The sequence below is a fragment of the Octopus bimaculoides genome, chromosome 11, assembly GCF_046866305.1.
Source record: "Octopus bimaculoides isolate indiv1 chromosome 11, ASM4686630v1, whole genome shotgun sequence".
Classification (NCBI taxonomy): Eukaryota; Metazoa; Mollusca; class Cephalopoda; order Octopoda; family Octopodidae; genus Octopus; species Octopus bimaculoides.
Window position 1 is genome coordinate 67,553,755 of NC_142938.1, and position 27,172 is coordinate 67,580,926.

General features: G+C 36.6%; 1 protein-coding gene across 50 annotated transcripts in view; it reads right to left on the minus strand.

Moving 5' to 3' along the window:
• The window catches only part of LOC106882850 (uncharacterized), a 187,340-nt gene that overhangs the window by 84,624 nt on the left and 75,544 nt on the right, over nt 1–27,172 (minus strand). For 34 of the 50 annotated variants that reach the window (XM_089360291.1, XM_089360289.1, XM_089360286.1 and 31 more), the window contains exons 5-7: nt 24,050–24,166; nt 21,442–21,537; nt 19,521–19,541 (exon numbers count right to left, since the gene is read on the minus strand). In XM_089360291.1, coding sequence (XP_089216417.1) covers nt 19,521–19,541; nt 21,442–21,537; nt 24,050–24,166 — 234 coding nt within the window. The remainder of the gene's footprint in view (nt 1–19,520; nt 19,542–21,441; nt 21,538–24,049; nt 24,167–27,172) is intronic. The other 16 variants (XM_089360293.1, XM_089360290.1, XM_089360275.1 and 13 more) reach the window with 1 other exon arrangement.

A 27,172-nucleotide genomic window follows, 5' to 3' on the forward strand; every position in this document is an offset into this window, starting at 1 on the left:
TCAATTAAATAAATAGCAGTAATTAAACTAACCATAAATTGAACAAATATATCATATTTGATGGCATAAAAGATGCACAGGTATATCAGACACACCCTGATTTCAGCAGCACATATCAAGAAAAAAAGTTTTTCATGCACTAAAGCTCATCAGAGGACTAACTTCACATATAGGACCTAGGACGATTTTTCTGAGACATTTTTTAGTGAAAATGTGTGTCTTATATGCCATCAAATTACAGTAGTCAGCACCCTTATAAAATTACCCTTGTGTCTATGTATAAGGAGAAACAGTCCCTAACCTCGTGACAAGACACAAAATTAAGTTTATAATGAACCAAATTTAATATTATTACAGGTAATTAATCAGAACTGAGGAGAATAGAAGATAAGAGGGAAATATTCATCCATAATAGAATTTGCAGGATTTAATCTTATTAAATAAACAAATAAATAATGACTTAATAGCATAATATATCATTGTTGTTTATTTAATGCAAGTAAACACAATAAGTCATCCACCTCACAAGTCTGTGTTTAATAATAACAGCATCAGTTGATGATTTCAGTAATTACTTCCGGCATTAGTTTTCAAAGGAAATAATACAAGCAAAATAAACAACAGTTGGTTGGGGGTTTAAGAATAAACAAAATCATGATGAACAAAACCTAAAAGAGAGAAAACTATGTCCTCAACATCATCAATTTTCTTTAGGGTTTTGTCATTGAGATGTATGCACGTGACCACTACACTACACAGATGTGCATGAATATGTGTAGCACGAACAGCAATGTAACACAGCATGCAATACACAAGTTTCACAACAACATTGACGGAGAGAAAGGTATATATTTCGTGACCAATTTAAATTGAAGAACAAATTTATTTGCCATCTTGAGATTAGAACCAAGAAACACCGAGACTCACTACCATCCGTATCATCATCATTGCTCTTCTACATTTAGTAATACAGTGTCTGTGTGCGCACACGTGCATTATTTGAGGCTGCAAACCATCCCCCGCCCAACAGAGTTGAGAAATTTAAACAGCTTTTTCACTACACTAGGGTATGCACTATGACATCAGAGCTGCCAAGGCCAAATAATAAGTAACTATAACATGTCAATAATTAACAGTCTATGATTATTTTACCCTTGGACTGTCTGATCAATCAATCTGTCTGTACAACATTTTTGTGCAAGAAAAAGATTGATCTTATTCATAATTAAAGATCCTTTTCTTTCTTGATTGAGATTCATATATCTATTTACAGAATTTTAATTAATAACACACTTATAAGTCATTGTATTTTGTAGAAATGGTTCCATAGTAAGGTGGTGAGCTGGCAGGATCGTTAGCACGCCAAGCGAAATGCTTAGCAGTATTTCGTTAGTCTTTACATTGAGAGTTCAAATTCTGCTGAGGTCGACATTGCTTTCCATCCGGGGGTGGGGGTCGATAAATTTAAGTACCAGTTGTGTACTGAGGTCGATTTAATCGACTGGCCCCCTCCCTCAAAATTTCAGGCCTTGTGCTTAGGGTAGAAAAGAAATGGTTCCATAGTCTTCCGTAAAAAAGTATCAGTACATTTGTTATCCCTGATCTGAGTTCAAATCCTGCTGAGGTTTCAATTTTGCCTTTCTTTCATGATCAATAAAGTATCAGTCCAATAGTGGAATCAATTCTTCTCTTGCCATCGTTAATCATCACTTAACAGCCACTTTTCCATGCTTGCATGGGTCAGAAGAAATTTGCAGAGGCTGATCCAAGAAAAGGTAATATTACCCTGGAAACAAACATCACTGCTTGCACCTACAATTCAAAAACTCAACCTTGTCACATTGTATCGCACTGATTTGGTTTGAGAACGGCATTAACACTTCTTACCATATTTCTGTTGAAATACACAGCCATTGTTCCAATTAATTTTGAAAATCATGAAGAATTTACTGAAATAATTGTCATTAAACTGGAGGTTGGAACATAAATTAACATGAAATTTTAATGGGAGGTCTCTACTCAAATCATTCAACCTGCTAGAAATAGCAGTCAAATTTCTCTGAAATCACTGCTGTCTTCTAAAAAGAAAATACATTAGATAATGCAATCCTACATACAACAAAATACCTGCATAAAAGATTAGGTAATCATGACTGGAACATCACTGAACACAAACCTTCTAAAGCAGTGCTAACCTGGAGTTAACTGACAACATCAATGCAAGTCTCTACTCCAGTCAAACTGTGCAACCCATGCCAGCATGGAAAATGGACATATGATGACAATGACACATCATCATCATCGTTTAACGTCCGCTTTCCCTGCTAGCATGGGTTGGACGATTTGACTGAGGACTGGTGGACCAGGTGGCTACACCAGGCTCCAATCTGATTTAGCAGAGTTTCTACAGCTGGATGCCCTTCCTAACACCAACCACTCCGAGAGTGTAGTGGGTGCTTTTACGTGTCACCCGCACATACATATATATATATATATATATATAGGCTTCCACATAGTTTTTATTTATCAAATTCACTTGCAACACATTGGTCAGCCCAGAGGTATGATAGAAGACACTCAGCTAAGGTATGCAGTACAGTGGGACTGAACCCAAAGCCACATGATTGCAAATTGAGCTTCCTAACTTCAGAGCCATTCCTGCACCTATATATGCTGATATTATAAACATGATTCCCACTAATATAATGATAAAACTATCATCACATTAACAACCCTGTAAATCATTTTTTGCTTGTTCTTCTTCCAAGGGTTTTTTGTTTTTTTCTTCTATACAAAGGTGCATTATACCTGAAGCGTAATGAACCCACAACCTTGAGGTCACTGGAAAGCAACTATAAAACCAATACAAACACAAACTAAAGAGCTACATCCTGTTGCAAGTAATATATTCCAGATTTCCTAGCAGTAACCAGATTGTTTTCACAGCTGTTCACCCATTCCAGCTTCATCTACGAGGTCTAAGCAAGCAGTACTACCAAAAATATGAACGGATAATTTGGGCAGAATATTATTATTATTCATAATTATTATCTACATTGTTTTCGTGTTCGTTTATTTATTTCTTGCCTCCATCTTCAGTTCTTCCTCCACACTTACACATATTCACTTGCTTGACATGGGTTTACAATACTTTATACAACATTGTGAATATGCGGATGTGTGTACATGCACGCGCACGCACGCATGCACACACAATTATAGTGTTAACATATTATTAATGGGGTGACATTTAGTGATTCAAAGTTTGCTAGGATGGATAGAGAGGGAAAGAGAAGACAAAAAAGATTGAGGGTGGAACATAAGTGTGTGTGTATGCACACACATTCAGAGAGGAAGATGGGAAGAAGTATGTTAATGTGAATATACGGACTGGTCATAGATGCAAGAACAGCCTGGTGGTTCACGAATTTGTTTCACAATTCTTAGTTCTCGAGTGCAATCCCTTTACTTGGTATTTTAGGCCATCTAGTTTGACTGCAGTATTAATACTCATCAATATCCTTTCCATTTCAATTAACATCAATGTATGTCTGCTGGTATTAACATAACACCTTCTATATGATCATTTAATCTGCAGGAGGAAATAGCCAAATCTCCCTCACATCATTCTCTCCCATATTAAACACATAATATGTTGCAATATCATTTCTGATAAACAAGAAGGTTATTGTTGAAAAACCTTTCATTATAGGTCAATTCAATGAGGACTGATTTACAACTTAATAACAAAAACCAGCTTTACTTCAAGTCAATGAGGAAAAGCTTCAACACAATTTCTAGCCTGCTAGACACAGTAGCTACACTTGACACTCTACTGTCTTAAATTAGGAAATGGTCGCATGACTATATTCATTATCATTGTTTTAGTGTTAATTTTTACATGCTAGCATGGGTCAAATGAAATTCATTGAGGCTGATTTTCTTTGCCTGGAGACCCTTTCTGTTGCCAATCCAAGCAAGGTAACATTTCCTTATGACCAGACACGTTTTCCATAAATAATTGGAAATGACTGCCACTGATTGTATGATGGTGACATTCATTTACAGCTATCACAAAATGTCAAGACAAGCAGGTGCAATATGCACACACGCATCAACACCATGGAAATTAAGTTGTAAAGCATTCCATGAAATAGTTGGTTTTATTTAAGCTCTACTTTAACTCTCCACATTACACCTCATGCTGAAAAAGCAGGAATCACATGTTCATGAATGTAATAGACAGTGATAACTACACAGAAAAACACAAACATATATATATATATATATATATATATATATATATATATGTATGTATGTATATAACTGTAACAAAACAGCTATCTCATGTACACAGTCCTTAACCACAAACAGGAGCTTGATCACTGATAAACATTTGGATTTTGATAAGAATTCAGGAACAGATTTTTAATGCTTTTGCCAAGTTTATAAATGAACTTGAACTCACCTCTACACACCAACAGAATAATCCTATGGCATCTACAGTAGTAAACTATAACTAAAAAGGCTATATATTTATAGTTAAGTGGTAAGGATCAGTAAACGTTCAATACTTTGGCTATAGAAACACTTAATGCACAATTCTAATAACAGAACATAAACCAAAAAATTTTCAGCTCACAGTAGATCTCCTTTGTTATCGTTTGGTTTGGATTTAAAAATTCAAAGTGGACTAAACCTTTCATATCCCACCAAACAGATAGCACTTTTGTGGGTGAAGACCTTCTTTCCTTACCCACTGTAATCAGCACTCAACATTTTTATAGAGAACCCATTTCTCATTACCAGTCACTATTTGGTCCAAAAAAGGTTCATTTGTGAGATGTGACAGCAAAGAAGAGCACACATTCACTCTCTGCATGCAATTAGATTCGGAAAGTTTGTGAAGAACCCATTGACCCAATTTGCTGACTTTTCCAGGTGTCGATGAATGGTTGAATGACCAAATCCAAGCTTCTCTGCTAGTTCAACAGTTATGATGGGATTTTGTTCCACCAGCTCTGCAGATCTTCCAGAATGAAGTTGGTCTTCTAGGTTGTAGTTTCCGGCTCAGAATATCTGGAACCACTGACTTATGCTTATTGTCTGATCCCAATATACTGCATTAATATTCCTCACACTTTCCTTTGCGTTGTTGCCTTTATTGAACTCATAAAGCAAAATATGCCAAATATACTCCTTTGTCACTTTCATTATAGCTTTGAAAAAATAACTGTTAAAACTGAACTGCACTCTTCAAAACTTACACTTGCTTCTATGGCAAACTGAAGCAGGTGGTTTAACCCATTCCCCTCTGACATTTAGTTCATGCAATAGGAAAAACCGCGTTATTTATGGGATGACCCAATATATATACATATATATAGCATGTTATTAAATGTATCTAACTCGAATAAGGTTAACTTTATAACATTGATAATAACAGTGTATCAGATGTATGTAGAATGAGGTTAACGAGAAATTCTGCAATGAAAGTACCCTCTATGTGCATTTAATATATAAGAGTAAGGTGTACTCTTATTGGCCAACACTGTAAGCAGTGAAGCATAAAAACCCAAGTGACTACTGAAGAAATTTAAATGCTAGTTAATCCTACAGTCTGGGTGACACAGAGTGCTTCTGTTGTTTGTAAAAACAATCATGACGCTAGAAAGAAACAACCAGAGCTGTATTAAATATCTTTTACAAGATTAATAACACAGCAATTAAAAGGTGGGCAGTGATGTTTAATACCTAATTGAAAAATCTGATGTACAAAATTATATAAGCAATGTCTGTATTGAAAGCTGATGAGTATGTAGCGAAAGCCACTTATTATACAATAATGAATATTATCAACCAGTTATTGTTATCAAAATTAGTGGGTTACATACAATACTGGATGATATCAACTGCTTATTGTTATCAAAATTAGTAGGTCTCGTATCATTTGCATAATGTTATCCATATTGTTATCAAAAAGGTTTTGTCCTGTAGTAATCATTTTGTCCTGTAGTAATCAATTGTATGCAGGTCAGTTTTATCACTCTGCACACATCTCGGATAGGCCCATCAGAAAGCATGTCTATGTAACTCAAACTAGCAATATCCTGGCACTCAGTAACGCTGCCAAACGAAGAATCTCTGGAAGTTAATATGAAAAAGACACGAGGATAGGAAATGAGTTTCATAAGAGTAAAAAAAATCTAGGTAATTAAAAGCTTGAACCACACTTTTATGAGAGTTTGATCAACCCACCTTGGCAGGTAGTTCTTCAAATCTTAATATCAAGTTCTTGCAATGTGATCATCAACCAACCTGTCCTGGAGTCAAGTCTGATAGAAATTCCAGACTCCACTTAACATATCCACCTAACAAAGTCCGCTAGAGTTTTCAGTTTCATTCCGTTATCTTATACATTTCTAGTGCCAAACTGTATCAGTTTTGCCATACCATTAGTTCTGTTGATAACACGGACAAAGGAGATGGGGAAACACTACATAGTTTACAGCTGGTCTGCCATAACACACTTTGCCATAACTTGAACATTTGAGAGGGTACTTTGGTTTCACACAATAAACATGTATTGTGTGCAAACTCACACACGTGCATGCACGTGTGTGTGTAGTGCTGTGGTTCTCAAATATTTTATACATTCTTTTATTCTTTTATACATTTGAGCCCTAAGGCTGTGGCCATGTTGGGGCACTGCCAGTGGTAATGTACCTAGATCTCGGGGAACAAATAAAAATTAAAAAAAAAAACTACTGCACTTCATGTGGAAAATTTGAAGAAGAAAACCTTCAAGTTCAGAATTCAGGGGTAAAAATAAGCAAAGCTATTGCTGAGCATGGCTGTATGATTGAGAGATTTGTTTCCCAACCACACGGTTTCAGGTTCAGTCACACTGCGCAGCACTTTGGGCAAGTGTTTTCTACTATATCCCCTGAAACCAAAACCATGTGAGTGACTCTGGTAGATAGGAAGTGTAAAACAATGCTTAATATAACATTCATCTAACCCATACCAGCCTGGAAAAACAGATGTACAAGAAAGCTTTTTTTTTTTTTTTTTTTTTTTTTTGTTACAACAAAACTAGAAACATGTTTTTTTCAAGACATTCAAACATTAGTACGGATTCTCTAAAACCATAAACTTTATTTTTAAAAGCTTGAAGCAATCCTAGACACCCCATCTGAAGCATTGGTGCACAGCAGTGCACCATTTGGAAACCATTGATCTAGACAATCACATATACTGTAAACTCAATTGCCAGGTGACAGGAGCTTCCAGTAAGGTATACAATGATTTCTCTGCTGCTATTCACTAAATATGGATAGTAGAGATTATTAACCTGAGTAATACAGCATCTTTATTAAATCAACTTCAAGATGAAAAGAAAGCAGCTGTCCCACTGCAGAAGAACAAAGAGCAAAGTAACACCAGACCATAACTGATGACCTACAAATTGGTTCACTTTAGTGAGTATCACTGCTGTGATATTTAGTTACACAAAGCCAGCTAGTTCTTTATCTGTTAGGGGTGCAGCCTAGGAACAGAGTGGGTGGGTGGGACCATACAGAAGACAATGAAGAAGATAATAAGCTTCCACTTGAAAGTAATAAATCAAAGTAATTGTTTCACACCAAAGCTCCATTATAGTTCCACTTGGTTGGTTAACATTACAGAATGGGAAAATGCTTGCTGCCAGTCAATAGTTTTGACTTGGTTTTCTCAGCTGCACATTCCACCATTCAACAATATATCAGGGTGAAAACTGACACAGCATGGGCTTTAAGACAGGACTACCCCATCCATACCACCCAAGACCTATTGAAAATTAATAAAAAAAAAAAGATCCCTTATAAGTACTCCTTACAAAGGCACAATGGATAAAAACACTGAAACACATGCAACAATATTACCATATGTAAATGTCTAAATTTGTGTACTTATCCAACCCATGTTAGATTTTTTCTTTTATTTTCATTTTTTAATTGCTTATTCAGAAGAGTAGCACATATGCCCCCATCCCTTTTTTTCGCAAAACTTTATGTCTGGGGGGTGGGGGAATTGAAGGGGGAAAGTTACCTTTTGACTGGATACTTGATTTGAAATAGGTTGGAGTTTACTAAGCAAGATGATGTACACAAGGGTGGTGCTAGATGGGCAATGAATTAAGCATGCCACCCACATATAAGTAATGTAGGAACGAATTTAGTATAGTAATGAGGCGAAGGTCACACAACAATGTTTGGGTGAGAGTTGACCTCATCATGACAGTGTGGCTGGCTTTTTCTTCTCTCATAAAATGTGAAGATAGCCAATGCCACAATACAGACATATATAGGTTAACTTACCACTTGTAGTCACTATAGCTCTCCAGAACGAACACACACACACATTCTTATCTACAAAAAATTAATGCAGCCCTTTAATTCACTTCAAACAAAATATCCAAAACTCTATCTCTCCCTCCTTTTTCTCTCCCTCACACGCGCGCACGCACACGCACACGCACACACACACACACACACACACACACACACACACACACACTTTTACTTGTTTCAGTCACTGGACTGTGGCCTTGTTGTGGCACCATCTTTAAAGTTTTTAGTCAGACAGATCAACCCAAGTATTTATTTTTGGGTCTGGTACTGATTCTATCAGTTTCTTTTGCCTGTCGCCTAAGTTACAAGGACATAAACAAACCAATACTGGCTGTCAAGAAATGGTGGGAGGGTCTTACACACACACACACACACACACACACACACACACACACACACACACACACACACACACAAAGAGAGGCTTGTTTGAATTCCCATCCACCAAATCAACTCATAAGACTTTGGGCAGCCTGAGGCTGTAGTTGCAGATATTTGCTCAAAGTGTCACAGTGGAACTGAACTGAAAACCAAATGGTTGGGAAATAAACTTCTTAACCACACAACCATGCGCATGCACACACACACACACACACACACACACAGCTACATTCATTTACAAAGTATGTCAAACTGTGAGTGCATTTTATAGAGCACATAACTATGTGTGCATCTAAGTATTCGTTTATGTGATCAACGAATTTCATACAAACTCGTGTTAATCTGTCTCAATTGAAATCTGCACATAGGAGCCATTGTGATTGTATCAAAATCAACATAGATCCTATTGTTAACTAAAAGTTAAAGACTATAGATAAAGAAAAGGTGAAGGTAGAGGATTGAACCCAGTCAGTTTCAGTGTAGCAAATGAAATCCTGGGTGTTATAACTTCAGCTCTGGCTTTCAAAGGGTTGAAGTAACTTGTAGGTATTTACAAGTTAATCACAGTTACCAACATTAGAACTAGTCTATTCTTAGTGTCTCCCTTAAGTGAGAAAATGAAAAACCCTTCATGCTATATCTATATCTGTCTCCATCCTCCTAGTCTATCTGTCTGCTGGCCTGTCAGTCTCTCTTCTCCCTCCTCCTCCTCACCTTGGTCTCCATCAATAACCATCCCTTGGGAGAGGAACAAACAATAAATCACCGAAGAAAAGTGTAATTCCCCCAGTGAACTACATAACTTAGACATATCAGCTGCTCTCACCAAGCACACACAACACAACACTTCACTATACTAATATACCTTACAAGGTAATGATGTGACATTAAACAACCAAACTAATAATAGTGGCCCATGAGGGGACTGTTGCCAGCAAATGTGTGTGTGTGTATGAAAGTGTATGTGTCTATACACACACACACACCTCAAGGTAAGATCTACATATATGAACAAATTATTCAAATAGTTGTTGTCATTTTCTTAGACTATAAATATTTTTGAAATAACAATGTTCTCTAAAAACATCTGACATCTTGGGAGAAATTTTCTGTATATATGTAAGAGAATGTAACTATGAATGGATAATGTGGCAGGGTATGTACATGGAGCAATGTGCGTATTCACATACATGAAGCTGTGAGTGTGTGTGTGTGTGTGTGTGTGTGTGTGTGAAACAAAAGGTATTATTTTCTGTGTGATATTTCAATGAAAGGGGTTTAATAATAACTTTTAAAGAGGCTAATGTTATAAAACTGTATATATAAGTTAGGATATATATACTGATACTACTTTGTTTTTACACCTGTTTTTCCATACTAGCATAGATTAAATGAATATATTATTGAAACATTGCTTTACAGCTGGATACTCTTCCTGTCATTAACCCATACCTGTTTTTTTTTCGCCCCCCCCCCCTCCACCTCCACCCCCTTTCAAGGAAATGATCTCTTATCCCAAAGGTCTTTGAAAGTATAAAGTCAGAGTACGATTTGTTAAACAGCAAACTGACAATGTCATCAACTTTAGCTCAGCAATTTTTCAGAGAAATGCAAATATTCTGTCCACCCCCGACACACCTCCCCCCCCCCACGATTTAGAAAACAGCTTCGCAAAAGAAGTTTTTATGTAATTATGCTAAATCATTTCATGCATAATTTTATTGTCTATAATTTACCTGAACCTTTCTTTATACACATCATCAGTTATATACTTTTACTGAAGTAATAGCTGTTGATATAATTTATGTATCAGATATTAATTCAACTTGTATATTGTAGCAGGCACACAAGTCTGTACATAATTGTGTGTGTGTGTATGTACACACGCACATGTGCATGCGCTTGTATAGGGGAGGAGGGCTACTGGTTAGGGTACTGCACTCACGTAGGTTTGATTCTCAAGCCAGGAGGTGCATCATAAGACCTACAATGGGCATCTCCTACCAGTAAAATCTTCACAGGATATGTAGCTTAAATGAGTAAGGAAAAGGATAACCTCCAGCTGTTACACCTTGGATCATAAGAAACGTTAGGAAAAGTAATAAAAATATTGATCTATTTTAAAATACAATACATTAAATGAAGAGGAAACGGCAGCTGTGATACATGAAGGGTTGATGGAATTTACGCATTTTACTTATTAACATAACTAGCAGCCTTGTTGTAAGTTCAATCAGTATCCACAATAACAAATGAAACCTTTGCCATCTTCTAAGCCACAGTTTCCTATCCATTGTATTTATGCCAAAGACAAATATCTGTTTGGTAACTGTAGAATTCTGAACAATGTAATATTGAAAAAGATATTTATAAGAAACAATAGATGAAAGATTAAGATTGAAAAAAAAGTTTAGTGAATTTGTTAAAGATATGAACAGAACTATATATAAAAGGACAATGGCTGGTATGAAAATGGATTTTATTTTTTAGTTGTCTGTCATTTGTTTGAGCTGTGAAGGAGAAACTACACGTTTTACAGGATCGTTTTCACACTGCTACTTCAAAACTGGAAATAAACACACTGTACATGTACCTACATGTTGATAGCAAAAATCTATTTTAAAAACAAAATTGTTGCCCTGACAAGAACATGGAAGCTGGGGAAACATCTCCAGTGTTAGGTACCTGGCTATCTATGCTGCTCTCTAGCAGAGAAGTTTAAAGCATACACAGTGCTTTAAAACAACAGTGGAAGCCATCTTGAAGCTAAACTAAAGAGAAACAAGAGTTGTGTTAAAGCTTCAGTATACAGCTTTTGCATTTAAACCCATTGAAAAATACAACACTGGTGATGAGATTAAGATCTGAACTCACACAAGGAAATCCCAATGGATTACCAAGCCATTGGGATTCAAGCTAAATTTTATTATATTTATTATTAAGGTGGGGTGGATTGGTAGCAAAATTGTTACAGTACTTGAAAGGATGCTCTGCAATATCTAATCAGGTTCTTTGCATTTTGATAGTAACATATGCAATGAGACTGGCACCAAGCTGTATTGGCCCTTACTTTCCAACATCAGTGGTGTGGAGAAAAGAGATTTGCAGACAAAGGAACTTGCCCAGGTCTTGGATGGGAACTTTCCAGATCCATAGCTTCACAAGCTATATTTGGCTACAGATGTCTATCAATATAAATTTTTCTTTTGCATGTGAGCATGGAAAGGGATCCCTATAAGTTAAATGCAAATGTGTGTTTTTTGTTTGTTGTTTTTTTTTGCGGGGGGGGGGGGGGGTTATAGTTGGAGCCAATACCTTTACAGCTTGGATATATCTTTCACATCCTTTCACTAAATTTAATGTACTTGTGGCATATTATCAGTCGCCAATAATTGCCATAAGCTGAGTAAAATGTTTTGTCTCATACAGGCAACTTTTACCTCACTACTACCAATAACTTAGTTAATATTTCAATGGGCTAATTAAATGTTTTTGCATTTGGTTTTCTAAGATTCTTGATGTGAACTCATGTGTTAAAACAGACTTTGTTGTATCTCAGAAGGGTTGTTATGCCAATAACACAAAATCACCACACAGGTCATTAGTCATCCTTAAGGATAACTAGGTGGTCCTCATCACTCGAACGGACAAACATGATAAAACAAATTGTCCAAAATGAAAGAATTTTGAAGATCACATTTAAATTCTTTACAAACAAGGAATGCAGTGGATTAAGTAGGCTCAGCTAACAACATATTTACTATTTTTGCAACACTATTGGAACTAACAGCAAACAGCTATTCCTATTATTACTTCTGATAATTCTTCTAATTTAGATAACCACAATGTATATTGAAGATTCACTAAGAAAAGTTTACAGCTCTTATAATTTTTACTATTTCAAACATGGTAGATTCCATTCTCATGATCAATTAACATCAGGTATACAGCTTATTGATTTCTTGGAACCTGTAGAAAGCTCATATTACCAGAACTATAGCTAGATTAAACTGTAAATTATTTTTTTCTGAAAGTGAAAGCATCATGGCTTGCAATTCAAATGTCACGTTCACTGAATCATCAATAAATTAGGCTACTTCGAAAGAAACAGATGTGCGAGAAAAACAAATTAATAGGAAAAAAAAGACAGAAAAAAAGCAAGAGAAGCAATAACAGGATAGGTTATATGAAGTCGACTGAGAAACATTCAATACCACCTACACAATCATCAGGTCCAGACTTTGATCCAATTGCTTCTACGACTGGATCAGGGTTGACCTAGGGCTGAACTGCAATGGCTACTTTATGTACCAATTTCATTCACAAGGTATTGGTAAGCTAAAGACTATAGAAGAAGAATTTACCCAAGTTACCATGCGCCATGCAGTGGTACTGAACCCAAAACCACATGGCTGCAAAGCAAAATTCTTCACAAACCAGCCAAGCCTGCACCTATCCCATGTCTATGCTTATGTATGATGGGCTACCATCATGAACTTTGGTTGATACATGAGAATAGAAGGCACTTGCCAAAAGTGCAACACACCTAGGGTCAAACCCAAAACCACATCCTCATGAGCCTTCTTAACCACACATCCATATATACATATTCTCAATTTATTACTGATAAGCATTGATTTCATAAGTGAAGTTTCGTAAGCCATCTTTTGATATTCTATAATGGCTGTCACACTGAAAATAAAGTTACGTATCCTTGAAATATTTTTATGCATAACTTTGCAACAGTATTATTTGAAATATAGTAAAAGCCACTTATAATCCTAGATTATGTTATTTCATCATCATTTTAACATCAACTTTTCCATACCTACATGGGTCAGACAGAGTTTACAGAGGCAGATTTTCTATGGCTAGATGCCCTTCATCAACCCATATATGTTTCCAAGCAAAGTAATATTTCCTTGTAACTAGATATGTCTTCACAGAATATTGGAAATGAATGACATTTATTTACAACAACCATGCAATATCAAGAGAAGGAAACACAAACATATTCATACATACAAACATTACATGCGCGCATGTGTGTGCATGCACACATGCACATATACATGTCATAAAAAGTCCGGAGGTATGGCAATGCTAAGATTATGGCTGTTTTGCAGCCTTCTCCCTGTAGTAATAATTTCAGTACAGACATTCTGCATTACACTTCTCTCTGTTGGATTACTGTATGGTCTGATAGCTAAGTCCATTAGAGGAGCTTTCTGAGATAGGCATAGGATTCTCTGAATCCATATCTTATACAACAAAAATGTGTGTGTGTGTATTATATAGTGGGCTTTTTACAGTTTCCATCTACAAAATCCTCTCACAAGACTTTGCTTAGTGTAGGGCTACAGTACAAGACACTTGTTCAAGGTACAACACAGTGGGACTGAACCTGAAACCATGAGGTTAGGAAGCAAAGTTCTTAATCACACAGTCATGTCTGCACCTATAATGAAATCAGATAATTGTCAACATTAGTTGGGTTACAAATACACTCAGGATATTGTTATATCCACTGCTTAATGTTATCAGTTGGTTATTACTATTTAAAGGACTCTGCCCCAACGAGATCACAACAAGAAACTGCCACTCTATCTAAAAACAACAAAATTCATAACAAGAAATATGAGAAATTAGAACAAAGATGCGTTTTTAATAATGTGTTTGAAAAAAAAACTTTCCCTTTCTCCCCAATTAATGTATATGTGCATGCCTGTGTGTGTGTGTATTACAGCAACTGGGAATTAAACAAGGCATCAAATGATATTTGCATGGGGAAGAGAAAAACAAAAAAACAACAAATAAAAAGCTATAGGTGCGGTGGAATGTGGGGTGGAGGATGATGTGAAGCAGGTTACTGAATACCATATGTTGGTTCTGATATTGGTACAGATTAGAATTTAAGGAGGCAATAAGAGTTTAGAATTAGGGGCCAGGAGAACAGAAACTTATAAAATAAATATATTATAAAGAAATAAGATAGAGAAGAATTACACAGAATCAGTGAACCAAAGTTAAGTGTGATGGAACTTGACTAATAATCATTTAATGAACAGAACACACACATGTACACACACCATAAGGTGGCGGGGAGGGTTATTTCAAAATAAATTAAATGTTAATCCTTATATTAACCCTCAAAGGTCCGTAAGATCAGAATTTAACTTCAGTTTTTTGCAGTGTCAAACAGATGTGAGGGAAATTTTTTTGCTCAGGATATAAACTACATCTAAGTAAATTACAGGAAAACAAAGGAGCCTGTACAGAGGTGATCTATTAGCTAGAAATACCAGCCAACCCTTCCTCAAATTACACCTTACCACCATCAAAACAAAGAAACACACTGGATAATATAGCCTTAGATACACAATACCAAAGAAGATAGTACAGTCATGGCTGAAATGTCTTTCATCATAGGTCTGCTCAGCTAGGGTTAACCTGGGATTAAATAACCACCAAATAATTAATATAGTGAATGCTATGTTTAACTGATGAGATCAGAATGAGACTGAAACATGCCTAGATTTATCTCCCATACTAGCATGAGACAGCTGAACAAATCCAATATTGGACTGTGGTCCAATATCGTTCAGCCAGCTCCCATATTATATGAGGGACACTGCTAATTGTCATCAGTGAAGAGGTTATGCATCACTGGAGTCTGTTCTGGCAGCAAGTTAGTCATCTCTTGCAGAGTATGCCTGGTGCCATGATCAACCCCTGAATATCCTTAGCAATACACTAAAACAACAATACCACAGTGTCATGCAATAAGAATTAATACAAAGCTATAATCTGTTATTTTCCACAAGAAAGGAGGAGACACGAGCAAAAACAACAGAAAGCTGATACCCAGGTTTCTACATGGTTATAATGACTGAAGGTGAAGAAAGTACTATTCTCAAGCAATATTTTGTTATCAGAGCAGCATCCTGACCTTGTGGTATGTCTGACTTGATTAAAAAAACTGCTTTGATTGATGAGATGATGGTGGGTGTCGCAAGAAAGCAATATAGAAAAGACACACAAGAGAAAGAGTTTAAAATACAAAGAACATGGGAGATAGTATAAGGAACAAGAATGGTAGAGTACAGTGCTTCTGGTAGTGGTAGGATGCCTTGGTTTGTGGCTAGATCCACTGTATCCTACCTGGTTGTCATTAGGCTTAGGGAGGATAGCAGAACAGAGATTTGTAAACTGGAGAAGAAAGTAGAAAATGTTTCATCATTGATATGGTAAATGCAGGTAGAGACAGGACCAAAAATAAAAGCAAAGAACATGTTTTCATTGAGTGGTAAAACAAAATAGGTGTTGCATAAATGACTGAGGAAGATAAACATGCTACAGCATGGGCCAAAAAAATCCAAACGTTCTTTGGATGTGTCAATGCTACTTGGAACTGCTGTAAGGAGTGATATGGTCAAGGAGATAACAAAATCATTATGATAAACAGTTGACAGCTGATGAAGGGCATGCCCAGCAACAGAAACTCTGTGTGTAGTGTACACACACATGCAAAATGTGGCTGTGCTCCTTCAAATATATAGCATGTGTTTGACTGCATAATACTAAGAAACAAGGATTAGAATTCACAGACCATTTTCTAATATTTAAATAAACTATTTCATATATTGAATGCATTTTTTTTCTCCACCCCTGCCCCACACCATCACCCAGCATTTGTACATATAAGCATGTGTGCGCTATGTATGTATACACACATATACAAGAGAGAGAGAAAGAGAGAGTGGGGAGGGAAGCTAAGTTACTTTCATATATTAACTATGCTAACATTACATTACCAGAGTGTTTAGTCACCAACCCACATGGAAATTCTGTGATAATAAACAAATACATAAATACAGACAAGCAAAGCTGACAATAAAGACTTGGTAAAGTATTACTTCTCCTTATAGTCGATTGCTCAGTAGTGGTAAGACAGTACGGTGGTAAATTATAGAGAAAATAAATTGTAAACAAGCAGTGGGCAATAGAAATAGTGAAAACAGAAAGATAAGTGTGTAATTTAAGCATAGTAGGAGAGGACTGGACAACATAATGATTGTTAGCAATCCAGGTCAGTGATGTATTGTAAAGTAGGTTTTCAGTTCATCAATGGAAGTGTAGAAAATTTGAACATTTAAGAGCGTTCAGTGGGAATGGGTAGAGTGTAATAAAATACCATATACACATAATAACATCAAAAAGACAACAAAGTAGACATGCAAAACATTTTTTTTCTTTTTTTATGTTAAGAATTGGACACGTTGAAAACTGATGAGGGTGCTTAGACCAAATAGGAGGCCCTAGATATAGCAGTCAAGTATCTCTCAAATGACAGGATACCATTTTGAAAAGGGAAGGACACAATGGATAAAGCAGTTCTTGATACAGAATACCTGAGAGAAAGATGAGGTGGTCATGGCCAGAACATCACTGTTATGCCTGACCTATGACCTATCTTTGCTACCACTTTGAGTTGCCATGACAACAACAGTTCCCAAATTTTAAAATCTTACACAAGCAACTACTCCAAGCAGAGGTGGGGGACAAACTCAGACACAAAGATACACATACACACGATGGGCTTCTTTCAGTTTCTATCTACCAAATCCAGTCACAAGCCTTTAGTCAGCCCAATGCTATAGTAGAAGACACTTGGCTAAGGTGCCATGTAGTGGGACTGAACCTGGAACCAGGTGGCTGGAAAGTAAGCTTCTTACACACCCACACCTGTGCCTATATGAATAACTTGAACATACATTTCATGTGCTGCATACGTATATGTGCATCATAGCTTTGAGATTTCAATGATCTGATTGCTCATTTTTACAATGACATTGTTAGATAGGTGTGAGAGGCCAGATCTGGCCAGTTTGAACATAAAACAAGTAGAATATTTTGGGCCAAATATGGCTAGTTTAAATATGCTAAAGCATTCAATCTTCTTAATCATATTTCTAATAAAATACACTGCTTATTCTTCATCATCATCATTTAACATCCACTTTTTCCATACTTGCATGAGTTGGACAAAGTTTACTGAAGCAGATTTTCTATGGCCAGATGCTCTTCCTGTTGCCTACCCTCACCTGTTTCCAAGAGAGGTAATGTTTCCCTGTAGCTGGACAGGATTCCCATGGAAGACTAAAAACAAACGACCTTGCTTGTATGATGGTGATATTCATTTACAATCATCACATGATGGTCAAAACAAGAGCATACACACACACACACACACACAAGGCTTCTATCAGTTTCTGTCTTCCAAATCCACTCACAAAGTGCTTGGCCAGCACAGGGGTCTATAGGAGAAGATACTTGCATGAGATGCCACAGAGTGGGACTGAACCCAAAGCCACATGGTTGAGAAGCAATCTCCTCAACCACACAGCCACACCTGCATCTATGAGTTTAAATTAACTTTGAAAATATTTTAAAAGATTTTTAATTCTTGGCAGTGGATTAGTGAAATTATATTTTGATGCATTGTTATCGATGTTTACAACATTAATTAACATTAAGACTTTAATTAAAAGATTCATATATACAAAATCATGGTGGAAAGTTGAGACATTGAAAACACCTGAAAACAGGAAATTTTGTATGAGAGGACTAGAGGCAGTCTCAGGCGGGCTGGTGTCAAATGGATTAACTAACCTTGAATTTAACTGTATGAGTAGGAAAGAAGATTATTAATATCTCCTCGTAAAGATTCATGTTACTTATAATGAAATGGGAGTGGGGGTGATGTGAGTTTAATCAAAAGAAATTTCAGAGATTTGTGACTGAAACAGATTGAGGTGACAAACCAACATCATCATGTCTGCTGCTTGTGGAAGCACTTAACGCCTACAGAACAGAACTCATCTGAAAGGGTTTTTTTTTTTGGGGGGGGGGGGTTCTTGCGTCTTTTTCTTGTTTCACTCACTGGACTGTGGCCATGCTGGGGTACTGCTTTGAGAGATTTAGCCCATCGCATCAACCTTAGCATGTATTTCTTTTAAACTTGATACTTATTCTATTGGTCTCTTTATGCCAAACTGCTAAGTTACAGGAATGTAAACAAACCAGCACCAGCTGCCAAGAAGTGTAAGGAGACAGACACACACAGATACACATGTGTATGTGAGAGAGAGAGAGAGTTCTTTCAGTTTCCATCAACCAAATCCACTTACAAGGCTTTGCTTGGCCAGTGGATTTAGTAGAAGACACCTGCCCAAAGTGCCACACAGTGGATCTGAACTCAGAACCATGTGGTTGAAAAGCAAACTTTTCACCACACAGCCACACCTGTGCCTATATCATAAAATTTTTTAAATAAATATCCCAACATGTTATCAATTTAAATCAAAATACGATGGAACATCAGAAGACCAGACAAGTGAGGGTGGGGAAGGTACATTTACAAGATGTTAACTAAACTATAGAAAGTCAGAACATCAAACAAGTGAAGAGTGTGATAAAATGTTAACTAAAATATTGGAAGTTGTGTTTAAATGTTAAAAAAAACCCACAAAAACAAATAAAAACAAACTGATAAACGGATTAAGTTAGAAAATTCATTAGTGTAGGAGTCAGGGAAAATATGTACAGCAGTCCGGTGTTTTAGGGGTTTCTAAATATGAAGTGCTCTACAGACGTCACAAACACATGTTAGGAAAACACCTATCATCAATAACAACAACAAGCATGCAATATGTTACACAACACTAAATCGAAGTCAAAACTTACCATAGAACCTGCTCGTTTAGGCTAAGAAACAAAACAACCATTTCATTTTATTTTATTATTCAGTAAATAGTTTTTATTCAGAGAAAGTTTAAACAACTAATTCCTGATAAATTAATTTTATTATAGACATGTCCAGTGTTTCTCAAACTATTCCATCAGAGCCCTTCTCACCCCTAATAGTTCATCTTCATATCATATCATCTCGTAAGTTTCCATTATTGCAATAAAGTGAAAATTTCATTGCCATCTTCTAACTGGAAATGAGTCAAGATTGAAGTTCTCAATAAGACTTTCGTATGCTGAACAAGGTTACAATATCCTGACCAATCACCTATTGATTGTATTCCTGTTCCTATATCATCCATTCAGTGAGGTTCAATATTCTCATGGCTGCTCAAATATCATTGTTATTATCCTTTAACATCCACTTTTTTTATGCTAGCATGGGTAAGGCAGAATTTATTGTGGCAGATTTTCTATGGCCCTTCTTGTCATCAACCCTCACCTGTTTCCAAGCAAGATAATATTGTCTCATAACCAGACATCATTTGCACAGAAGATTGGACATCAATAACCTCACTTGTATGACCATGTTGCTCATTTATAACATCACATGATCTCTAGACAAGGGCACGTGTGCATGCACACATACACACATAGGACAGGCTTCTTTCAGTTTCCATCTACCAAATCCACTCACATGGATTTGATTAGCCCAGAGCTACAGTAAAAGACACTTGCTGAAGGTACCATGCAGTGGGACTGAACCCAAGACCTCATGGTTAAGAAGCAAGCTTCTTAATCACACAGCTACACCCATACCATCTTTGCTTCATGCTTCCATTGTGTTCTGTCGATGTATTTAGTGTTTATACTTGATTATATAGATTTCTTACATAATCATAAAATATTCCCTTCCGAGGAGGAAATGAAATATATTGCTTTACAATGCTTTCCAAGACTCACAGCAGCCTTAACTTTTTTTTCTTCATTACCACCACCACCCCTTTAATATCACTAATATCAAATTGTACCCTATAGACATTGGTTTGCTAGTTTTATTAAACAGATCATCTACAATAGTTTATTCTTCCCCGTTGTTCATGGAGTTACTATGTACAGAATCTTAACAGTATCAATGATATTTCCCTCGCCTGGCAATTTACTAGCATGGCTCTGAATTTGAAAAACACTGGATAAAAATTAATTAGAAAAATAAAACCTCAATGTAAATAATCCATTAAGTACAGTCTGTCAAAACTGTTTTTGATTTTTAACAACTTACAAAACAGATGAAACTTAACTATTCCATTTGAAGTTGTATTTTAACGGTAGGGAACCTTTCTACAAAAATAATTGTTGTTGGCACTCCGTCGTTTACGATGTCGAGGGTTCCAGTTGATCCAATCAATGGAACAGCCTGCTCGTGAAATTAACGTGCAAGTGGCTGAGCACTCCACAGACACGTGTACCCTTAACGTAGTTCTCGGGGATATTCAGCGTGACACAGTGACAAGGCTGACCCTTTGAATTACAGGCACAACAGAAACAGGAAGTAAGAGTGAGAGAAAGTTGTGATGGAAGAGTACAGCAGGGTTCGCCACCATCCCCTGCCGGAGCCTCGTGGAGATTTTAGGTGTTTTCGCTCAATAAACACTCACAACGCCCGGTCTGGGAATCGAAACCGCAATCCTGTGACCGCGAGTCCGCTGCCCTAACCACTGGGCCATTGCGCCTCCACAAAAATAATATGCCTGTGAATACAGTCATGATTAAAAAGATAATAGTTACCCTTTCATTGCAATTAATTGAATCTGAAGTTAGTTGAAGTTTGAAAAATAAGGAAATACTTAGAATCAGTTTCAATTTACTTTAAGATTCAAAACAGAAAAAAAAAATTCCAAGAAAATAACAAACTTACCTTTGAATTGCTGCTGGCCATATACCAAAACTTCACGTGTCTACTTCCAACCGTTACAAAATAGCTTCCATCAGAAGAGAACGCTACGGCACTGACCTGAATGTGAGAAAGGAGATTTTATAAATATTGTCTGGTTATGATTAGACATCAAAAAATACCTTAGGAATGAGAACCCAGGTTCGAAATTTCCCCAAGACAACTGATGAAGGCTGGAGTGTATATCAGCTAAAACGTTGTATTAACAACAAACAAGATGAGGACAAATATCCATCAAATGTAAATAATGTAGGGCTCATAGTATATTCTTCTATGGCAGAATCCATAAGCAATGTCTAGCAACTGAAATACTAATTAGAAAAAAATATTTATTGATCCAACATGGCATTTTCACATATTTGAATGGATTGGTGAATTATTTATGAAATTACAAATTTAAAATTTATGACTATTAATCTCTATTGTAACCTTGTGCCAACTAATACTTTGCTAATGAATTTAGGAGAGAGAGAGAGAAAGAGAAAGAGATTTTATATCCTGCACTTCACAAAATCCTGAGCTACAATGGTGAGGTCTGTTGCAAATCCCTATAAACAGCTCTACCATTAGCTCTATGCTAGGTGTGTGGAATAAAAAAAATAAATTTCAATTATAAAATAGGTAAGCAAGAAAATAAAATAGGTAAGGGTTAGCAAAAGAAACTGCATTTAACTGTAAAACAATGCCCCAATAATATATATTCATCTAACCCATGCTTCCATGGAAAAACATGCATAAAACAAATGAGCAACAGACAACAACTGATTTAGAAAATTGATTTGATTCAGAAGAGTTGACTATTCTTTCATGTTTATAGAAACAAGCCAATAAGTGAGCCATAGCCAGCTAGCAATAGCAACTAAATTTCTTTTAAATCACATCCTTCTGTCTTAAAAAAAAAAAGGACACATTTTATAACGTAGTCTCATATACATTATGGCCAGATAAAGGATAGCAAGTGCATAGCTTAAACATTTTTGATAATATATCTGCTTTATCAGAGTTGATTGGAGGGGTGGGCACTAAGCAACTACATTAATTTTTATCTTGGATTGCAGCCATGCCAAGGCACTGCCTCGAAGGGTTTTAGTTAAACAAATTGAACTCAGCACCTTTTTTTTTTAAACAAATTGGTTGTGTGGTAAGAAGCTTGCTTCCCAACCACATGGTTCCAGGTTCAGTCCCACTAGTGGCACCTTGGGCAAGTGTCTTCTATAGCTGCAGGCAAATTAAAGCCTTGTGAGTAAATTTGGTAGACAGAAACTGGAAGAAGGCCATTGTGTGCATGTATATACAGGGTGCGGTGAATAAACTGTCATCTAAATTATGCAAAAATGAAAATAACACTGACATCTCATTTTAACAGATATATTTACCAAAATTATGTAAAAATATCTTGAAATACTAAATACTACATTTATTCAATAAAATCACTATTGGCTTCAACCATGGCTTCCAGACAACTTCGGAACCTCCTGCAACTCTTCTGGATGGTTTCCTTGTTTAAGTTGGTGAATGCTGCCATAATCCTTGCCTTCAGTTCATCTTGGTGTTACAAGGAGTTTTGTTGGTCTTTCACTCAAATGCACCTCACACATAATAATCAAGGGGGTTGCAGTCTGGGGAGTTAGTTGGCCATATATTAAGGGTGATGTGGTCGCAGAAATTGTCTGATGGCTTTGACTGGGTCCTCCTGCTTGTGTGGCATGGTGCAGAGTCCTGTTGCTAAACATAGGGTCTTCCAGCAGCCACCCTTTTCACCCAGGGCAGCACTACCTCCTCCAGCTACTTAATGCAGGCCTCCATGTTGAGTCTGAGGCCATGTGTGAAGATGAATGGGGCATCCAAACACCATGATGTTGACTGGAGGTTTGATTTTTATCACTCTCGGTACATGTCCTCAGATTGAAACCCAAATACTCTGAAATGTCTGTATTGAAGCTTCTGACACAATTGCCAAACAGTACAGCATGTCATTCCCCAATTTCTGGCTGAGTGAATTGTGTCATAGGGCTGTTTTTCTCACAGACAGGGCCCAACTGACCCTACTATACTGTGTAGTTGACAAAATCAAAAACAAACAATGCACATGTGTGAAATTAAAAATATAAAACGTGTGTGTGTGTGTGTGTGTGTGTGTGTGTGTGTGTGTGTGTGTGTGTGTGTGTGTGTGTGTGTCATTGTGTCATTGTGTCCGTCCCACCACCACAGCTTGATAACTGGTATTGGTGTGTTTGCATCCCCATAACTAAGCTGTTTGGCAAAAGAGAGTGATAGAACAAGTACCAAGCTTTAAAAAAGGAAATAAGTCCTGGGGTCGATTTGTTCGACTAAAACCCTTCAGTGTTCCAGCATAGCCACTGTCTAATGACTGAAACAAGCAAACGATAAAAGATAGTTGCCAAATGGTGGCAAACACAAAGACACACAATAGGCTTCTTTCAGTTTCCATCAACTAAATCCACTCAGAAAGCTTTGGCCGGCCTGGGGTTAGAGTAGAAGACACTTACCTGAGGTGCCATGCTTGTACTTTTTTTTTTTAATTTCTAGAATATAATCAGATAAAGCTTACCTTGGAAGATATTTTATTTGATGCTACTTTGTTGTTAGTTTTCCAATTCCAGACATTTACAATCATATCATGCTGAGTTCCCATTGAAACAATATATTTCATATTTGGAGAGTAAGCCTGAAAAATATACAGAAAAGAAATGGAGAATAACTAAGAATTTTAAAAGAAATATGCTATCTTTCTAATTCATTTTTCTGTCTTATCATCATCATCATCATTTAATGAACACTTTTCCATGTATGCATGGATCAGGCAGAATTTGTTCAGGCACCATCTACCAAATCCAACCACAAGGCTTTGGTCGGCCCAGGGCTATAGTAGAGAACATTTGCCCAAGGTGCTGTGCAGTGGGACTGAACCCAGACCACCTGGTAGGGAGGCAAGCTTCTTACACTGGCAGCTATGCCTATACCTTTCCATAATCTACAAAGCAGCAGCAGTCGTCACTGCCATCATCATCATTATAATCAATGTGTTTAAATTATTTCCAAATACAAAAATATGTTTTAAACATATTTTTCAAGTAAAAATAAATTGTTAGCCCTTTAAATGTTTCTTTGAGGTGTTTCCAAATTTTATTTTTAATATGACTGGGTATTCTGAGTTAAGACCTCTTTTGATAACATGCAACAATTAGTTTACATCTACTTCCCAACCCTCCTCTCTCTAATGACCATTTCTGGCCTTCCTGGCCGCGTCATTCCTTTTCCAAATCTACATTTGTGTGTAGCCCTACCACACACACACACACACACACACACACACACACACACACACATATACAGACACCTACTGTTCAGACTATCAAATGCTAGGAGGCCCCCTCCAGTTCTGCCTCACCAAGGACTATTAAATTGGTGTTGCAAGAAAATGCACCCAGTACACTCTGTAAAGTGGTTGATATCAGGAAGGGTATCTAGCAGTAGAAACCAAGCTAAATGGCACATACAAGCAGAAGCTCCCAATAAGAGGTGACTCAAATCATGGCAATTCATTCAAAGCATGTTAGTGTGAAAAACAGACATATGATGATGATGATAGTTACATTAATGTTATTTACTGAATTTTAGATAGACCAAATACATGGTTATAACCATCTTCTTCATCATCATTATCATCTGACATGTCTTTTTCCATGCTGGCATGGGTTGAATGGTTCAACATGAACTGACAAGCCAAAGGGATATGTGGGCAGTTTTGGTATGGTTTCTACAGTTGGATGTCATTCCTAACACCTACTTCTTCACTGAGTTGAGTATACTGGGTGCTTTTTTTCCCCCACTTCTCTTTTCTTTGTGGCACCAGCACTAGTGAGGTCACCAAGCAGTCGCAAGTCAAAAGCTCTCAACAACTAAATAGGGTATAGTATTGTGGGATATGAATATGTGTGTGTACGAGTGCATGCGCTCATGTGCATGCATGCACTAGCATTTCCCAAATCCTCTAAACGAAGATAATTATCATCATCATTTATCAATTTTTTATAATTCAGAATTTTTATTATTATAGTCAGGTTCCAACCCAGGCCAATAATTTAAAAGAGGAAATCAAGAATTTTTTTTTTTTTCAAAAAAACTTCATTATACAATATCTGGTTTTACAACAATCATGTAACATTATCTATTAAGAAATATCCAAAATTATATTCTACAGAAACTAGAAATTTTTTAAAAAATGCAAAGTAAAATACGAGATATAATTATGTCATTTCATTTCCTCAGGCATTACACATATGATGCGAGTTATCTGTTAAGAATACGAGACATCAAGAGTAATTAAAGACAAAAGACCATGAACTGATGTAGGAGTTCACTGGAATTAGCAAAATCTGTTACTGAAAGTGTTTTAATTTGGACAAAATCCCAAACACTTGCTTCAACTAGTGGGTTTATTAAGTCATTAAGAGCTATTTTCCTCAGTAGGCTAATGGAACTCTATTCAAGTCAGTATGATTAATTACTCACTGATAAATCTGATTTCATAAATCCAAGCTAAAAATATTCAACATCTGTGGAGGTTAAAAATATATAAAGTTAAGTTCCAAGATTTAATGCTTTTCAGATGATAATTCCTTACACTGTTATTATCCTCATCCTTTACAATGTATCTTCATCATTATTTAGCATCCACTTTTCCATGCTTGCAAAAGTGAAACAGAATTTGTTGAGGTAGATTTTCTATGCCGTTGCCCTTCCTGTTGCCAACCCTAACCTATGACCAAACAAGGTAATATTTCCCATAGCCAGATCTGTTTTTCATGGAAGACTGGAAACAAACAACACTGCTTGTATGACGGTGATGTTCGCTTACAACCATCAAAAGAAGTCAAGACAAGGGTACACACAAACACACACACACAACAGGCTTCTTTCCGTTTCTGCCTCCCAAATCCATTCACAAGGCTTTAGCTGGCCCAGAGCTATAGAAGACACATGTCCAAGAAGCCACACTGTGAGACTGAACCTGAGACTATATAAGTGGTTGAGAAGCAAGTTCCTCAACCATACAGACATGCCTCAACCTATTTACATTATTTACATACGACTCACATTTTGTTTGGATCAATCAGTTGCCCTATTTCATTCTGTTGCTCAACCCAGATACACTCTTCTAATTCAACCGACTTATGATAATCTCCCATATTTTTATCATCATCTTTACAATATATATTATCAATATTTACATATAAACCATATTTCGGTTCATTCAATCTTCTGTCCTGTTCTATTATTATTATTATTATTCAACCTAGATCAATCCTAATCTAACTCTCCAATTCTCAAAGGCAACAAGATGCAAGCTGAGAAAAATTTAGCTGTTATTTCTAGAAGATCAAATAACTACATAAAAGCTTCCTCAATGATGCATTACAATAAAGGATGAACTGCTTCCTTCTGGAAGCCCTTTCCTCACCACCTCATGTTTTCTCACCAACCACTAACATGAAACAAGGCACAAAGATGGATGTGTGATGGAGGAGCTTGCTTCACAGCCATGTGGTCAGGGTTCAGTTCTATTGCAAGGCACCTTGGGTAAGTGTTTTCTTTTATAACCTTGAGTTGATCAATGCCCTAATGGATGAATTTGGTGGATGGAAAGTGAAAGAAATCTATTGCGAGTGCC